Source organism: Lipotes vexillifer, unplaced genomic scaffold (genome assembly GCF_000442215.2).
Source record: "Lipotes vexillifer unplaced genomic scaffold, Lipotes_vexillifer_v1.1 scaffold1944, whole genome shotgun sequence".
NCBI lineage: Eukaryota > Metazoa > Chordata > Mammalia > Artiodactyla > Lipotidae > Lipotes > Lipotes vexillifer.
Window position 1 is genome coordinate 70,945 of NW_006785277.1, and position 15,521 is coordinate 86,465.

The following is a 15,521-nucleotide window of genomic DNA, read 5'->3' on the forward strand; positions in this document are numbered from 1 at the left end:
ATGAAAAAGTTGGAAATATTGTGAGAATTACCAAAATGTGACCCAGAGACGTGAAGTGAGCAAATGCTCTTGGAAAGATGGTGCCAATAGACTTGCTTGACACAGGGTTGCCCCAAACCTTCAATCTGTAAAAGAACACAGTATCTGCAAAATGCAATAAAGCAAAACACAATAAAGCAAGGTGGGTCCATACTCATAAGCTTTGGATGTGACCTAGGTTGTCAGCCCCCAGCCCACCAGCAGGCCTGAAGAGTGTGCACACAGGCCAAAGCCATCTCTGAGGCCAGCCCTGCCCCTCAGCCTTTTGCGGGGACCTCCCGGCAGGGAGCCCCAAAGCCCACCCCGAGATGCCGAAGACGCAGAACGGATGGGAGTGCCCCCTCCGGCGGCACCTGAGGGTTTCTTACCCAAGCCTGACATGTATTTGTTATGTTGTGTTTTATGAGCATTGCACACAGGAATTCTTATTTTCTAGGTGTTTTCCTGGCTCGCTTGAGGGTAATTTGAGAGAGGGACTTCACTATCTAGTCACTCAGCTAACTTAGCCAGAATCCATTTCCATTAACCATCTTCAGCAGAATTACAGTCATATGATGTTTTTCTTTCTCCTAGGAGAAAACTGCACTAAAAAAATCATGGCAAAATAACCTGGTAACTTTTTTTTTTTGGCTGTGTTGGGTCTTCACTGCTGCACACGGCCTTTCTCTAGTTGCGGCTAGCAGGGGCTGGTGGCTTCTCTTGTTGCGGAGCACGGGCTCTAGGCGCGCGGGCTTCATTAGTTGTGGCACGCGGGCTCAGTAGTTGTGGCACACAGGCTTAGTTGCTCGGCAGCATGTGGGATCTTCCTGGACAAGGGCTCAAACCCGTGTCCCCTGCATTGGCAGGCAGATTCTTTACCACTGTGCCACCAGGGAAGTCCCAACCAGGTAACTTTTAAAGAACTGGAAGCAGAGGCTATTTCATAAACAAAGGTTAATGAAGAAATTTATTTGCAATTGCAAAACATCTTAACAAACAACTAAGTAAGAAAAATTAGTGATAGATTAGTAATAACTACCCTGGTAACAGACACATCTTTAAGATTCAACCTCCTACCACTCTGGCTTTTGCTTCATCTTAATCCAGCAGTTCTGGCTGCCTGGCTTCCTCTTCAAAACTAACGTTTCCTGGGAAGAAAAAGGAAATGTGAGTGCATTACCTTTTTCCATTTAAAAACGCATGATTTGCTAGCAGCTCTTTTGCAATAGGTATTATAAATATTAAACATTTCTATTTATCAGGCAAAATCATGGAACGTTAAATTTTATCTTATACAGACTTTTATAGTTTTTCTTTTGGTGCCAGTAATAAACTAAGCAAAAGGTTTATTCAGAGTAAATGCTAAGACAAAGAATATCCATGTAAGTGAGAGTAAGGTCCAGCATTATCTTTTGCCTGCGCACACTCATCAGTGAATAAAATTGCTGGACTATAATTTATAAGTAACACTGTTGAAACTCTGATCTCTGTGGAAGCTGTACTCCACGCTTCCCACCCTCCCCCCACACCCCCGTAAGAGCATTTGTGTGTATTAATGCTGAAAAATTAAATGGCAAAAGGGTTTAAATTTTGAAGGTGTTTGCTGTATATTATTATACGTGCATTATTATAAAGTGTTATAAAGGTGAAAAACATGTAGTAAAATGAAGCCATGGGATCAATCGACTGGGACCTGCAGCCCAAGGCATGCCATATTGGTGAAATGCAGATTAGCAAGGACCGAGTTAGCGAGAACATGCATCGCACGGCTGTCCCTACCAGGACACCTAAGAAGGAGCGACGTTCCCAGGGCAGGTCCTCTGAGACTTCCCATCCCTCAGGCCTGGCCCAAGGACGGCCTCGGTCAAAGGCAGAGAAAACCCTGCGCCCACCCTGGCGTGCCTGGTGCCTCCTTCCCTCCCACCCTCCTGGCCCCCAGAGTGCAGGCTCACCCTGGTCTAAGCTGTCGTAGTGGAATTCCTCTCCATCCTCCCTGCTGGCGTCTCCCTCCTCCTCTCCAGGCTGCATTGAATCTAATTCCCCCTCTGACACGTTGGTCAGAGGCTGGACCTCCTCCGCCGGCTCTCCCCCGCCTGAGATGGAACAAAGGGAACCGGTATCAGCAGGTGCCTTGCCACACCCACCCTCCTGACAGCAGTGCCCACTTCTCCATCAGGGGACCACTCCCCAACTCAGAGTCACAGCTCCACCCAGGCCTGGCATCTGCTCCCTCATCCCCATCACAGTGATAGGTTCAGGGATGGGCATCACTGCTCTGAAGCACTAATTCCCAAGGGCTTTTTATTTTAAGTATACAATATGTATCCCAAGGGTTTTGATGAGCATTCGGAGAGAAAAGCTCTCTGTTCCCTAGGGTTCTTGAGCGGATTGGGTGGCAATCTGATAAAGTCACTGAGCTTTGGTCGCCAAAGGGAAGAGGGTGCTGGCAAGCAGAGCCAGTGCACAGCAGAGTGGAGATCCGAGCGCAGAGGCCTGATCCAGCCACACCTGAGGCTCTCTCCCCCTCACCGTTCCAGTTGTATGAACCAATGAATTAGCATCAGTATTTTTCCACTTAGGCCAATTGGAATTGGTCTTCAGTCACTTGCAAGAGAAGGGCTCCTGCCCAGTGTAACCTACCTTCGACACTCCACAGCCCCCTGAGGACTTCTTAGGAAGCCCCCTGTGAGGGTCACAGAGAAATGCTGTCCAGATCCCCTTTAGGAAGGACCTGTCACCCCAGCTGCTGTTGGAGCCTTGCCCAGGTCACACCCACGGCCAATCACTGACCAAGGGGAGGGACTCAGAGCCTGCTTCCCAGGGAGCCCTACTCCATCTGACCCCCAGGGCCTCCATATACCCTCAGCTTCTGGGGCCTCGCCCTGGCCTGGTCCATCCGCAGCGGGCTGCTCCTGGGGGAGGGTCGGGGTCCACAAGGCCAATTCTGTGATTTTGGTCACTTTCCAGTTTGGAGCAACAGCTACCTGTGTCTCCTCCTCATCCTCTTCTCTTTCCTAAGTAAAAAAATGTAACTTGACCAACATGCATATGGGACATTTAGAGTGAGGGGAGACGGGACAGGTTTTGAATTGCATTGGGGCATTTTTGTAACGGGATTCAGTGATCAGAGTAATTGCCAACTCTCCATAGTATAACCCAAGAGCTGAAAATGAATCTTGAAAGAACGAGGATGAGACACAAAGGTGAGGGCAACACAGTTCCTGTACTCATTCCGCTGATGGCACAAAAGGCTTTCAGACGTAATGCTTCCCAGTTAAGAAATGACCAGGACTAAGTGCCCTTTGCAACCGCTCAGCCACATTTCAGCTCTAAGGTTCTTTAAACATGACAAAACAAACATTGAAACTGAGCAGGACCTTGTGGGGCTCCTGGACACGAAAGCCTTTCTGTGTCCCCCGTTTCTTGTTTTAGGGAACAGGCCCCAGCCTCCGTGACCTTCTCTGAGTTCCAAAGGGCAGGTTCAAGCAGTTACTAATCAGGAAAGGGAGGGGATACAGAGATAAGGGGGGAGGAACCAAGAAACAGTGGTGCAGCCTTGGGGCAGGGTCCTCGTTCTGCCTCAAGGGATACACAAAACAATGTCTTTGAGCTCTCCTGAAGAACTAAAACCCCCAAGAAATGGAAGATGTTCATTTGAAGATGTTCATTTGATGAAACTGGAATGTTTCATCACTACTTGATGAAACATTGTTCATTCCAGAGAGAAGGTCACAGTTTGATAACCTTGAGAAGCTCAGCAAGAGACCACCTGAGGCCTGATTAAAGGAGTGCAGGCCCTGCACACACCCTGATCCTTATCAGCAACCCCACCCTTGAACCATTGCTATGAAACTCCTCACCAAATTCCACCAGGTTGGGACACACAGTTTTGAGGGCATTAGCCCACTGTGTCCCCCTTTGCCTGGCAAAGCAATAAAGCTGTTCTTTTCTGCTTCACCCAAAACTCTGTCTCTGAGATTCGATTCAGCACAGGTGCACAGAGGCCAAGTTTCGGTATCAACATCACTGCAAGAAAAGGCCAAAAAACACCCAAAGACATCCATGTAATGACATGGAAGGGCATAAACCCTGAAGCTCTAGTCTCAAGGATTATGGAGAGAAAAATAAAATGCAGTGAAAGTAGACAAAGTTCATCAGTTCCAAATGTGGAATAATTTATAATAATGAATAATTCCAACAAAGGTTAACAGCCAACACGTGTCAATCTTACCAAGCACATTGGTCTACTTCTGAGTTTTGTAACTATCACAAAACTCCAAAGATTGAACATCAATCTCTAAATATGGAACACTTCACTGTCACAGAGATGATAATACCTGTGACAAAGAGTGACAGACCCCTGCCTATTACTTCCGTTGAGTCACTCAGAAATACACTGCTCTCCCCCATGTCCAAATGTCTGAGTTTCTCCAGGACAGTGGTGCTCAAACTTGAACTGCACCAGAATCCCGTGGAGGGAGGGGTTGTTGAAGTCCAGATCGCCGGCCCCAGCCTGAGTTTCTGATTCAGGAAGAATGGGGTGGGGCCCAAAACTCTTTATTTCAAACAGATTCCCAGGTAGGGCCAAAGCTGCACGCGGGGACTGCGCTTTGAGAACCGCCCCCAGGGGTGTCTGCTCTCTCATTGGCCCCTGTGTGATCATGTGATCTCCCCCCCACCTTCAGGTGCTCACTCCTCCAGCTGCTGGGGGTGTTGGCAGCTGGTTGCTCATAACAGAGTTCCTCCCAGGAACTGCCCTCCATCAAAGGAGGCCACATCATCCAGGTTTCATGCCCCTGTCCACGGGCAGCCCACAGCCGGTGACTGGTCCACATGTGGGTCACAGATCCTGGCCTCCATTCAGGACACTTTGAAGGGTCATCCCATTTCAGAGCTCCCATGGGGTCCCGTCAGAACTCAGCTTCCCCTTCTGCCCAATCCCCTTTCCTATACTCCCTTAGGGCAATTGGTCCCGACACAGATCTGTAGGATCAGTATCACCGAGCAGCTCGTTTGCCTATGAACGTAGGAGTGATAATAGACTCTGCGACCTACCACATCTGTTAAGCGATATTCCCCATGCTGTTCACAGCCAATATCAAACACGTACTTTCCAGGGCCAACGGGCTACGAGCAAAGAAACCAAGGAATACTTCACTCTTGAGCGTCAACACCCAGTAGAAAGTACAAAATGCTTTATAAATGTGACTTTCATAAAACCTACCCCAAATCATGGAACTGGGAAAAATTCAGTATGGATTAAAGATGCTTTTGTGAACTAATGGCTAATGGAAAGCAAAGTAGAGGCCCCCTTTTGTTTGTTTTAAAAAAAACTTTAACTACATTTTATCTATAAAAGTAATGTATTTATGACAAAAATTTCACTTAGTTGACCCTCACAGTCAAACTAGCTAAAAATAGTACTACTGATATTTTTAAAATTTTTATCTAAATATACTTGATTTACAATATTGTGCTAGAACTACTAATATTTTGATGTAGTCTCTGTAACCTTATTTCTAATACAGATTTTTTTTTTTTTAAATAAAAATCTGACCGTAACTACACGTGCTGACTCTTATTCTATCTTTACTTAGAAACAGGGAATGAATGACCTCCCATATCACGGATATTCTTCCATAACATCAGTTGTCAACCTGGTATGTTATTTCATCAAAGAATTATAATCTGTTTTACTCACTTACTATTGTTGATATTTGGCATATGCTGATACTTTGACCAAAAATGCTATGGTAAACATATTCTGAGTTAAATCTTTAGGTCCACCCTTGGCATTTTCCTCGGGGTAAATTTTCAGAAGTTGAATTTCTGGACAAAAGTATGTGTTTTCTATATACACATATATATTTTTAACCAGAATAAGGCTCTAATAATTTTCTTTCCCACAACAGCACTTAAGAGCCTCTCGTCCACAAACCCTTATTTTTTCTGGACTTAACATTTGTTATACTTTTACATTTTTTATATATATGTAAAAAACAGGACCTCATCATTTTAAGTCACACCTTTTAAGTTATTAGTGAGGCTGAATTTTTTTTTCAACATTTTTGAAATTTAAATCACGTTGATTAAGTGCTTTACCAATTCACTGTTACAAATATCCTGACCCCATTTGTCAGATATCTCTTAAATTCTCTTTATGGTGCTCTCTAGTCTATATTGGATTATTTTTATCAAGTGAAGTCTTTTGGTTTTTCCTTTCTATTTCTGTATAGAAAGTCCTCTTCCTCGTTCCAAAGGTCATAAATACTTATTCTTCTCTCTGTGACTTTCTTGTTTGCATTTAAATCTTTATTTCTTCTAGTAAGTATCTTCATCTACATGCTGGAGGACAAACTTTGGTTTTATTTTTTTCTCCCAAATGGTCATCAAGCTGTCCCAGCACCATTTCTTTTTTTTTTTTTTTTTTTTAGCGGAACGCGGGCCTCTCACTGTTGCACCCTCTCCCAATGCGGAGCTGCGGAGCACAGGCTCCGGATGCACAGGCTCAGCGGCCATGGCTTACGGGCCCAGCTGCTCCGCGGCCTGTGGGATCCTCCCGGACCGGGGCACGAACCCGTGTCCCCTGCATCGGCAGGCGGACTCTCAACCACTGCGCCACCAGGGAAGCCCTCCCAGCACCATTTCTTGACTTCTCCCCACCATTCCTTTTAACTGGAAATGACATCCTTTCATGTGTTAAATTATTTTATATACTTCAATCTGTCTGTGGACTCTCTAACCTGCTTCACTGATCTATATTTCTCTATCCTAGTATCACACTGTTTTCATTATCGAAGCTTTACAGTGTGTTTTCATAACTTGTCAGCAAGGATGTGAACAGGTCTGAAGGAAGAAAGTCAAACCAGCAATAAAAGTGTGTAAAAGTGCTGGGCCTCACCAGGAATCAGGGAATTGCACATTAAAACTTTGAGATAACATTTTTTACCCACCAGATTTGAAAAGAAAATGTTAAAGACTAATACTATCCAATGTTGATGGAAGAAGTGATGAAGAGACTCCCATAACCTGCTGACCAGAGTATAAACTGGCTTAGCTTTTCAGGACAATTAGAGTATCCATCATCATTTAAAGTATCAATACCTGTAGATTTCACAATTCCAGTAACTAACCTGCATAAAAACTTCTGAATGCACAAAAAGATAGCTTTTTCTTGGGGTATATTTTTGTGTCCTGATATAGTGTGGTTCTGTTTATGTAATTAAAATCCCCATGCTGTAATTCTGTATAAGCTGTACATGTAAGCCTTCGTGATGCTTGAGGTGGGCAGGGGGGATCCAGAGTCTGGGCGTTTCACGATTGGAACTACGCTCTGGCACAACTTTAAAGTCTTTCTCTAACTAGCAGAACAAAGCCCCACTCTGCTCTTATTGCTCAGATGAGTCTAGGTTTGCAGCATTCATTGGTTCCTCCCAATTAACTCGTATCAAATTCTCTTTCTTCCACCCACCTCCGTGTGCCGAAAAATATCTCATGAGATTTTGCTGGGAGTGACGTATTCCATGTACAGATTTGAGGAGAACGTGCCTACACTTACAAAGACTAAAAGCAGATCCTGCAATTAGGGCGTGAATTATATGGAAATGAAAACTGAGTTTTAAGGGTCTGAGGCTACTTTATTAAATCAGTTAGATGTTCCTCTGTCAAACTCTTAACACCTTTCATTTGCTCAGCAAACTCTTTCTTCGGGGAAAGTTTCTGCTCAACCCCTGATCAAAGCTACATGGCAAATGCAGGGTGGTAGGTAGGCTCCAAATTATTCAGGGTTTCTCTGCATCCCAACAGGGCTCGGGCAACAAGGACAGGTAAGGCCACAGAGTCCTCCAAACAGAAATGACCCATCACGGGTACTGCGAACTGGAAAGCTTCAGACCCAAGGCCTCCAGTCCCACCACCACCTGGAGCAGGTGAGTGGGTGTGGGGCTCCAGGGAGGACCTGGTGGGTCTTCCTCCCCGCGGCTCCGGCTGCGGGCCTTCCGGGGGAAAGAAAGTCAAAACACCCACAGGCTCAACTGCAGGAAATGCTCAGTCGTTCCAGACACATAAGTATTTCATATCCAATTTACTCATGAGACCAAGGTCAAGATGCCCCCAGTGCTATAATGATTCCCGCTGCTGGGAGAGAGCATGAATGTTACTGAGATGCAGAGAAACTGGCTGAGCTTCCCCCGCCCCCGCCCTGCCCTCTGTGGGTATCAGTGAGGCTCGGAGCTCAGCACAGCTGCCCTGTTTCCCTATCTGGAGGGGGTGGGAGGGTTTGCCTGGGTTTGTCCTATTTTCTGCTCACACATTTACACAGGCTCAGGGAGGAGGGTGTTGCTTATTTCATTGGCAAACATCGCTGCCCGTTGACTTACATTTTTGTTCAAGAACTTGCCCTGGTACCTGTGGTTCAGGTGGATGAGCTCGGCCGTGCCCTTCTGCTGGCCATTCACCCAGGTACCCACGTACTTGCTGCCTGTCTCCGCATAGAAGTAGGTGCCTTGCCCGTGCCTGGTGAAGATGAGGACCATGATGCACTCGGTTCCGTTGCAGTGAAAACCCTTCCAGGTTTATGAGACACACATTTGTTTGTGTTTTTGTTTTTACGGTACGTGGGCCTCTCACTGTTGTGGCCTCTCCCGTTGCGGAGCACAGGCTCCGGACACACAGGCTCAGCAGCCATGGCTCACGGGCCCAGCCGCTCCGCGGCATGTGGGATCCTCCCGGACCGGGGCACGAGCCCGCGTCCCCCGCATCGGCAGGCGGACTCTCAACCACTGCACCACCAGGGAAGCCCTGAGACACACGTTTGAATCAAGGGGGGGGCCTAGGCTGAGGCGGGCTCACAAGTGGCTTCTATATCTGGGCCCAATCGAAGCACACCTCCTGCTCGTGGCCCAAGCTGAGAGCAGGCATCCCTGCTGGACAGCGGCGGCCTCCTGCCTATCAGCTGGCTGGCTCGGGGAAAAGGCAGGGCTCCTGGGAGCTGCAACTCAGCACCCAGAAGGTTCTCCTGTGCCCTCTGTGGCCTGGGGTCCTTGGGTGGGTTCCCGGGAACCTGCAGCAGTACATTGCTCCCACGCTGGCCTTAAAGCCATGAACCGTGGGGCAGAGCTGGCCAGTGGGCTCTCCGGTCATGATTCTGTTGCTTAGTCACCGTCATGTGCTCCTGACGTGAACTGATCTGTGGGCCCAGGGGGAGAACCGAACCTTTGGTGAGCAAACCACTCCCCGGTGTAGCTGTCATTGTTGACGTAGCGGTACACGCCGTGGCCATGCCTCAGGTCGTCCGCCCACTCCCCTGGAAGGGCCACACAAAAGCAGGGGTCAGGAGGAAACAGCTCCGCCCTTCACCACTGCCCCTGCCCACTCTGACCCCCCTCCATCCCCGCCTCTCGGCCGGACCGATGGACACCTGGAGCGGGAAGCCAGCAGAGGGAGGCTGAGCCGGGCCTCCGGGGGGACGGGCTGGCAGGTGTATGTACTGGGCCACTGTCGCCTGCATGTGCTATAACAGCGGCTTTTTCCTACTTGGCCGGCGGCACGGCAAGGCTTCAAGCCAGGGTTTGCTGTCCTGTGGACAGTGGCCCCAGCTCCACACCCCTGCTGCCTCACGTGCGTTCAGTGATCCAGCAACAACTTGGAGCCTCGGTGGTCTATTCTCAGCCACTTGCCAGCATTTCAATCTGTTTCCCACCTCGCACCTGCTCCAGCGCCTGGGGCCACCCCCCCGCACACCTGTGTTGAGCATCCTCACCAAGCGGCCTCTAGCTGTTCTGCACCCCTTTCGGCCAAAGCAGTGGTGAAGAAATCCCGTGTTAACTTGGGCTTTGGGCTGGAAGACTGTTGACTTACTGAGCTAAAATGAGTACTGAGCCTCCGACCTCAGAGAAGAACTCCCTGGGCAGTGACTGCGCCCTGCACCCATTTAGGTACAAAACCATAAGGAGACACGACAACTCACAACTGCCTCCAAAGACGTTTTATATGTTAGCTAATAACCTTCACAGTAAAAATTCCTTCAACCCCCTATTCTGAGTGCGTATATATGTATCTCTGCATATGCATACATCTTCTCATACATAACATATATAATACATATAAATGTATATGTTGTTCAAATTAGATTAACATCTATGCTGAAATCAAAATAACAATAATGAGATTAGGTTCATCAGAATCTGGAAAGAATTAAATCCTAAATTAGATTGTGTCAAGTTGATTTAAAAAGCAGATGCGTCCTACGTCTGGAGCCAGGCTTCTAAGATTTATGAAACAAAACCAAAGAGAAATTCCATCTCTAGTAGGAACGGCAGTGACACTGTCCACCCAGGTGTCGGATTCCAGCAGAAGCCCTGTTTGAGGATGCCTTGGTTCTGGTTTTATGTGGCCACCAGATCCGCAGCTCCAGCCCACACCCTCAGAGGGTGGAATCCGTGCTAAGAAGCGCTGCTATCGCACAAGCTACATTGTCGCCCACCGACATTTACTGAACAGATACGATCTGTCAGGTCTGGTTCTGAGCATCTCACGTGTGTTCGCTCATCTGATCCTCGCACTGCAGGGGAGAAGGCTGAGGCAGGGAGGGATGGGGTCCCCTGAACCAGGTCACACCTACTGTCACACCAGTTTCAGGGCTGGGCTCATAGACCTTTTTGGAAATCTGATGAAAACTAGATAACTTCCCAGAAAAGCAGCCCAGAACATAACCTTTGCACACCATTGGCAAGGCTCACAACCCACCCCCGCTCGTCTCTCTCCCTGGGTTAGGAACGGCCTTCACCGGTCTTTGGGGTGAGACATCACACTGTCGTCACACCAGGTGACAATGGTGGGTGGGGCGGCAGTGCGGTTCTTGGAAATAAGGGGACAAGAGTCTTCCTGAGCCACATAACGTTGGCACGTAACGCACTGCGGCAGAGGTAAGAATGCCACTTTAACGAGGCAGAACGCCTCCCAGATCAGAAGGCTTCAGTAAAGGAACCACCATCTAAACCAACAGTGTGTTCATCAGAAGAGGGGCTGGTCAGAAATGGAAGACAGCAAGAAGAGCTCCAAGGAGAAGATCCCACTGAGCACCAGGTGACCTGGGTCCAACCCACCCCCCTAGGTCCGTGCTCGCCCAGCAGCCTCTCTCAGCGCATGGGCCCCCAGGAGGGAATGTGCAGGTCACAGGGACAGTCACATGTCCCCCTGTGGATCAGTTCACTAATTACAAGGCTCTCCGGTTTCTGCATCAACCCTGTGAACACAGGAACATAGATCGTATTTGTTGAATGACTGGGGAACTTGAAGCTTTCGTGTGTGTCTCAGCAACCCCAGAGAAGTTCCATCCCCAGGTCCTCCACAACACAGAAGTCTGCTTTGTGGTAATATTTTACCTTCATATCTTGATCCGTCTGGATAGACAAAAGTGCCTCGACCGTGTTTTTTATTTTTAACATATCCTCCAATGTACCGCGCACCACTTTTAAATTTGTAGGTCCCCTGAAACACATTGATTATATAATTCATATCAATCCTGAATTTAATCATTGCTAACAGAGTATTAAATTGGGTAAACCACCCACTCAAGCCACCGATTCTGACCTGGCCGTGCCTTTTACCATGTTCGTATTTCCCTTCATACGTGTCCCCATTGGGCAGTCTCGCTTTCCCGTGTCCATGCCGCTCACCGGCCTCGTTCCGCTCCCCTTCGTATTCCTGGACCGAAGAAAACAAGACGATCACAGTTACCATTTATTAAGCACTAACCAGGGACCTCCCTGGTGGTCCAGTGGGTAAGTCTCTGCGCTCCCAAAGCAGGGGACCCGGGTTTGACCCCTGGTTGGGGGACTAGATCCTGCATGCTGCAAGGAAGATCCCACGTGCCGAAACGAAGACCCAGCGCAGCCAAAATAAATTTTTTTTAAAATGAATAAAATAAATAAAAGCACTAACTATGTGTTAGTCATTTTATTAATAGTATTCCATTGCATCCTCCCAATCCTTGGCCTTGTCTTACAGGTGAGGTAGGTACCAGACCTGGGTGACATGGAGTATCTGTCCAAGGTCACACAGCTGGCACCTGTCCATGGTGGGACTTGCACTCTCTCCCTCCAATGTATTATGATAACCCTTTACGCTGTAAACAAAACTGACCATTTTGAGGAAAATGCGAGGTGCTCCAAGCTGTGTTCTTTATAGGAACACGTTTGAAGTGGCATTTGCGGGTGGAACGTGTCCTAAACCCACCTTCCTCCAATAATACAGAACTTAAAATGCAAATCATCCCTGGGGTGTCTGTGGCCTGAAGACAGCTTTGACCTTCAAGGAAGATCTGATGGTGGGAGAGGGGCAGGGGGAGCTGAGGAATAAACTGGGCTCAGCTGTCAACTTGAGTCTCCCAACTCAATTTAGTTTATCTTATTTTTAAACTCCTTATCAAGAGACTTAAGGTTCAAACGCTCATAGCTAAGATCAATAATTAATCTATCTTAAAAGTAAATCAGGGCTTCCCTGGTGGCGCGGTGGTTGAGAGTCCGCCTGCCGATGCAGGGGACACGGGTTCGTGCCCCGGTCCGGGAAGATCCCACATGCCGCAGAGCGGCTGGCCCCGTGAGCCATGGCCGCGGAGCCTGCGCGTCCGGAGCCTGTGCTCCACCATGGGAGAGGCCACAACGGTGAGAGGCCCGCATACCGCAAAAAAAAAAAAAAAAAGTAAAAAGGCCGCGGAGCCTGCGCGTCCGGAGCCTGTGCTCCACCATGGGAGAGGCCACAACGGTGAGAGGCCCGCATACCGCAAAAAAAAAAAAAAAAGTAAAAAGTAAATCAATAAAAAACATAATACAAGCTTGTCGCTTCCCTATTTTCTCGATCCTTCATGAAATAAACGTTTCTCAAGCACCTAATACATGAGTGTAGAGTGCAAATAATGAATAATGAAATGGCGAGGGCATAGAGCAATGATTTGACATGGTGCTGGATCTAGATAGACATTACACATAAGCTCAGACACATTAAGTCAAGGGCTTCAGAAACAAACATTTTTGCAGTTCTTGTGCTTTTCTAGCACTGTTTGGCTCAGAAATTCATGCTCAGATTATAAGGCAGAATTTTATAAACTTACAAACTTGTTTCAGGGTCAGTCTAAGTCAAAGTGTACAAAAGGCTCCTCCTGCCACCCCAAAGACCTCTCAATACACCCAGTACTGAGAGGCTGGGGTGCCTGAATAGGAAGAGAACCCTTGAAAATGACCCCAACTGTGAATCGAACCTGAAAATTATGGGCATTAAAAAGTTACAGATCGGTAGGGCCATTTGAGGGGACGAACTAGAAAGCTTACTGGGAAGGTGATGTAGCTTGGGTTCCCCAGAAGCAGACCTTGGAGAGAGATTTTTTTTTTTAAGTGCTCCCAGGAGAAACCCGCAAAGGGGGTGCAAAAACAGACGTGAAAGAGGTGGCTGCCAAGCATGCGTGATGTCGGGTGATGTCCCAGACTCAGCCTCATCGCACGGGGTTCTGGAGTGTAGATCACTGCAGTTTGTCCTGCCTTTTAGCACTGGCTGCTGGCTGTCCCGGGATGCGTACATCCCAGGAACTTCCGCCGCTCCCTACTGGCCAGGTGGCTCCAGTGCACAGAGGTGCTTGTCTTGAGCAGCAAATCAGGCAGAAGCTGGAAGACGGGTGTGCAGAGCTAGTAAAAAAGGGCTGAGCAAGCACATCTACCTCAGCAGGGGTGCTGGATTTTTCAGGTAATTCTGAAACTAACTATTTCAACTCTGTACCCTGCACACACACAGCGGATGAGGTTCCCAACCTGCCAGCCAGGCAATAGTCACCCTCTGGCTTCGGGCAGTACAAATATGCCCACATGGAGCCCAGCTCACGTCACTGAACATGCATCCCTGACCTCCTCTCTGCTGTCTAAACCAGGAAATATTTCCAACGACCCTGGTCATTTCCAACAAGAGTGAAGAAAGCACATGTGATTACAGACCTGTATGGTAATACCTCAGGAAGCCTTCGCTGAGCCTGGGACCTCCTTAGCATTTCTTGAAGGCTGCCAGGAAGCAGCTTTCCTTCATCTCCCTTTAATCCTGAGGAGCCAGGCTCCATTACAGAAATAGTTGCAGAATAATATACAAAAATACATTCAAGAATAGTATGGTAGCTTGGGATGACCCAGCCATCCAAGGAAACTGCCTCGATGAAGGGTGACAGCAGGGAAGAGGACGCTTCCAAAGCCTTGGATTTGGAAATCTTTGCCTTTAACGATAGGAGGAATTGGTGGAGGGGGGAGCGAGAAGGGATTCGGCAGGCGGACGTCATAACGTTTCACCTTTCACAGCCATCTTGCAGGACGCAGCGCCCGCCGTGGCCTGCGTGGTCCTTGTTCTTGGCTGGGCCTCCCAGTGGGACTGTGGCTGGCCTCCAGGCCACCCCACTCTCCGAAACGGGCTTCCAAGGGTCCGCGCACCCCTGGGAGCCTCCCCCTTACCCGGAGATCTCACCCCAAGATCATTCTCTCCCTCCTCCTCCAACTCTTCAGAGCCCAGGTCCGACATGATCCCGCCCCAGTCTGGATCCCGGCTGCCGCCTGAGCCTTTCTAGTCGGTAGGTACCAGGTGCCTGCACCGCGTCCGCCGTCGCCACGGAGACGCGGCCCGGCCCGCCTTCCTCCCAACTGGGGCGTAGAAGCCGGAAGGTGGGGGTAGGAGTCACTGTTAACCATCGCATGCTGTCATAGCAACGGGACGCATCCACCAATCGCCGCTTGGGACGGGAGAGAGGCGGGACCTGGGGCGAGAGGCGTAGGGAGAAGCCAATGGCAGCCTTCGGGGGCTGTCATAGCAACGAGAAGGGGAGCCTCGGCCAATCGTCGCGCAAGAGGAGGGAGGGGGCGGGGCCTGAGGCGTACTGGGTACCCACCTGCTCGCTAACCTGGACAACCAGCTGCTGGGTGATGCTGCAACGAGGAGGGGTGCAGGAAGCGCGTCGGGCCAGTTCTCCTGAGGCCTTCACCCCTGCCTAGGGCTGGGCACTGCCCCTTCCCAGCCCTGGCCACTGGTTCCTCGGCTCCCTCGGCAGGCCCTCTTCACCTTTCTGAGCTCTTCTGATCCTTCGGTGTTGGCAGTCCACAGAGATGTGTTCTTCGAGATCTTTTCTCGTGTTTGTAAACATCTCCTGGCTCAAGGAGTCAGCTCGGACCTATTAGCAGATGCAATCTACCCTGATGCCCGTCAGGGTTTGACGTCTCTCCTCCACCCTAGGTGTGAGTCCAGCCCCCTGGGGTTCCCAATTGGAGCTCGCTCCCTCACACACGCCTAGACAGTCACTCACACGCGCATACACCTGCACATTGACACTCACTCCCACTCGTTAATGGGCCCCTTGTCCTCGCTTCCCTCTGGTCATCTGACCCTCGGCCTGCCCAAGGCCCCTCATGATCTCCTTTCCGGCTCGTCTGTCACCAGCCCTGATCCCAGCCTGTAAGCTCTATTAGCGGTCTCTAATTCAG

The 15,521-nt window shown here is 49.1% G+C and overlaps 1 protein-coding gene across 2 annotated transcripts; it reads right to left on the reverse strand.

Moving 5' to 3' along the window:
- Positions 1–957: 957 nt before the first annotated feature.
- Positions 958–14,578, reverse strand: RSPH1 (radial spoke head component 1). 2 transcript variants are annotated; one of them, XM_007457356.1, is made up of 9 exons: positions 14,515–14,568; positions 11,611–11,724; positions 11,403–11,508; positions 9,232–9,322; positions 8,397–8,532; positions 5,074–5,145; positions 2,879–3,032; positions 1,971–2,111; positions 1,117–1,166 (listed from the first exon to the last, which is right to left on the reverse strand). In XM_007457356.1, exons 1-9 carry the CDS (start codon positions 14,566–14,568, stop codon positions 1,117–1,119), a joined length of 918 nt encoding a protein of 305 aa, XP_007457418.1. The 2 variants fall into 2 exon arrangements, with proteins under 2 accessions (XP_007457419.1, XP_007457418.1); XM_007457357.1 differs by lacking the exon at positions 11,611–11,724 and having other exon boundaries at positions 958–1,166; positions 14,515–14,578.
- Positions 14,579–15,521: the final 943 nt, after the last annotated feature.

What these genes read in the sequence shown, in the direction of transcription:
- RSPH1 (XM_007457356.1), bottom strand. Translation starts at nt 14,568, where the DNA reads ATGTCGGACCTGGGCTCTGAAGAGTTGGAGGAGGAGGGAGAGAATGAT. An exon ending in AGACGGATCAAGATATGAAG is followed by an intron (nt 9,323 to 11,402) that starts GTAAAATATTAC and finishes TGGCCCTTCCAG; the next exon opens with GGGAGTGGGCGGACGACCTG. An exon ending in AATATCGCTTAACAGATGTG is followed by an intron (nt 3,033 to 5,073) that starts GTAGGTCGCAGA and finishes TTTTTTACTTAG; the next exon opens with GAAAGAGAAGAGGATGAGGA.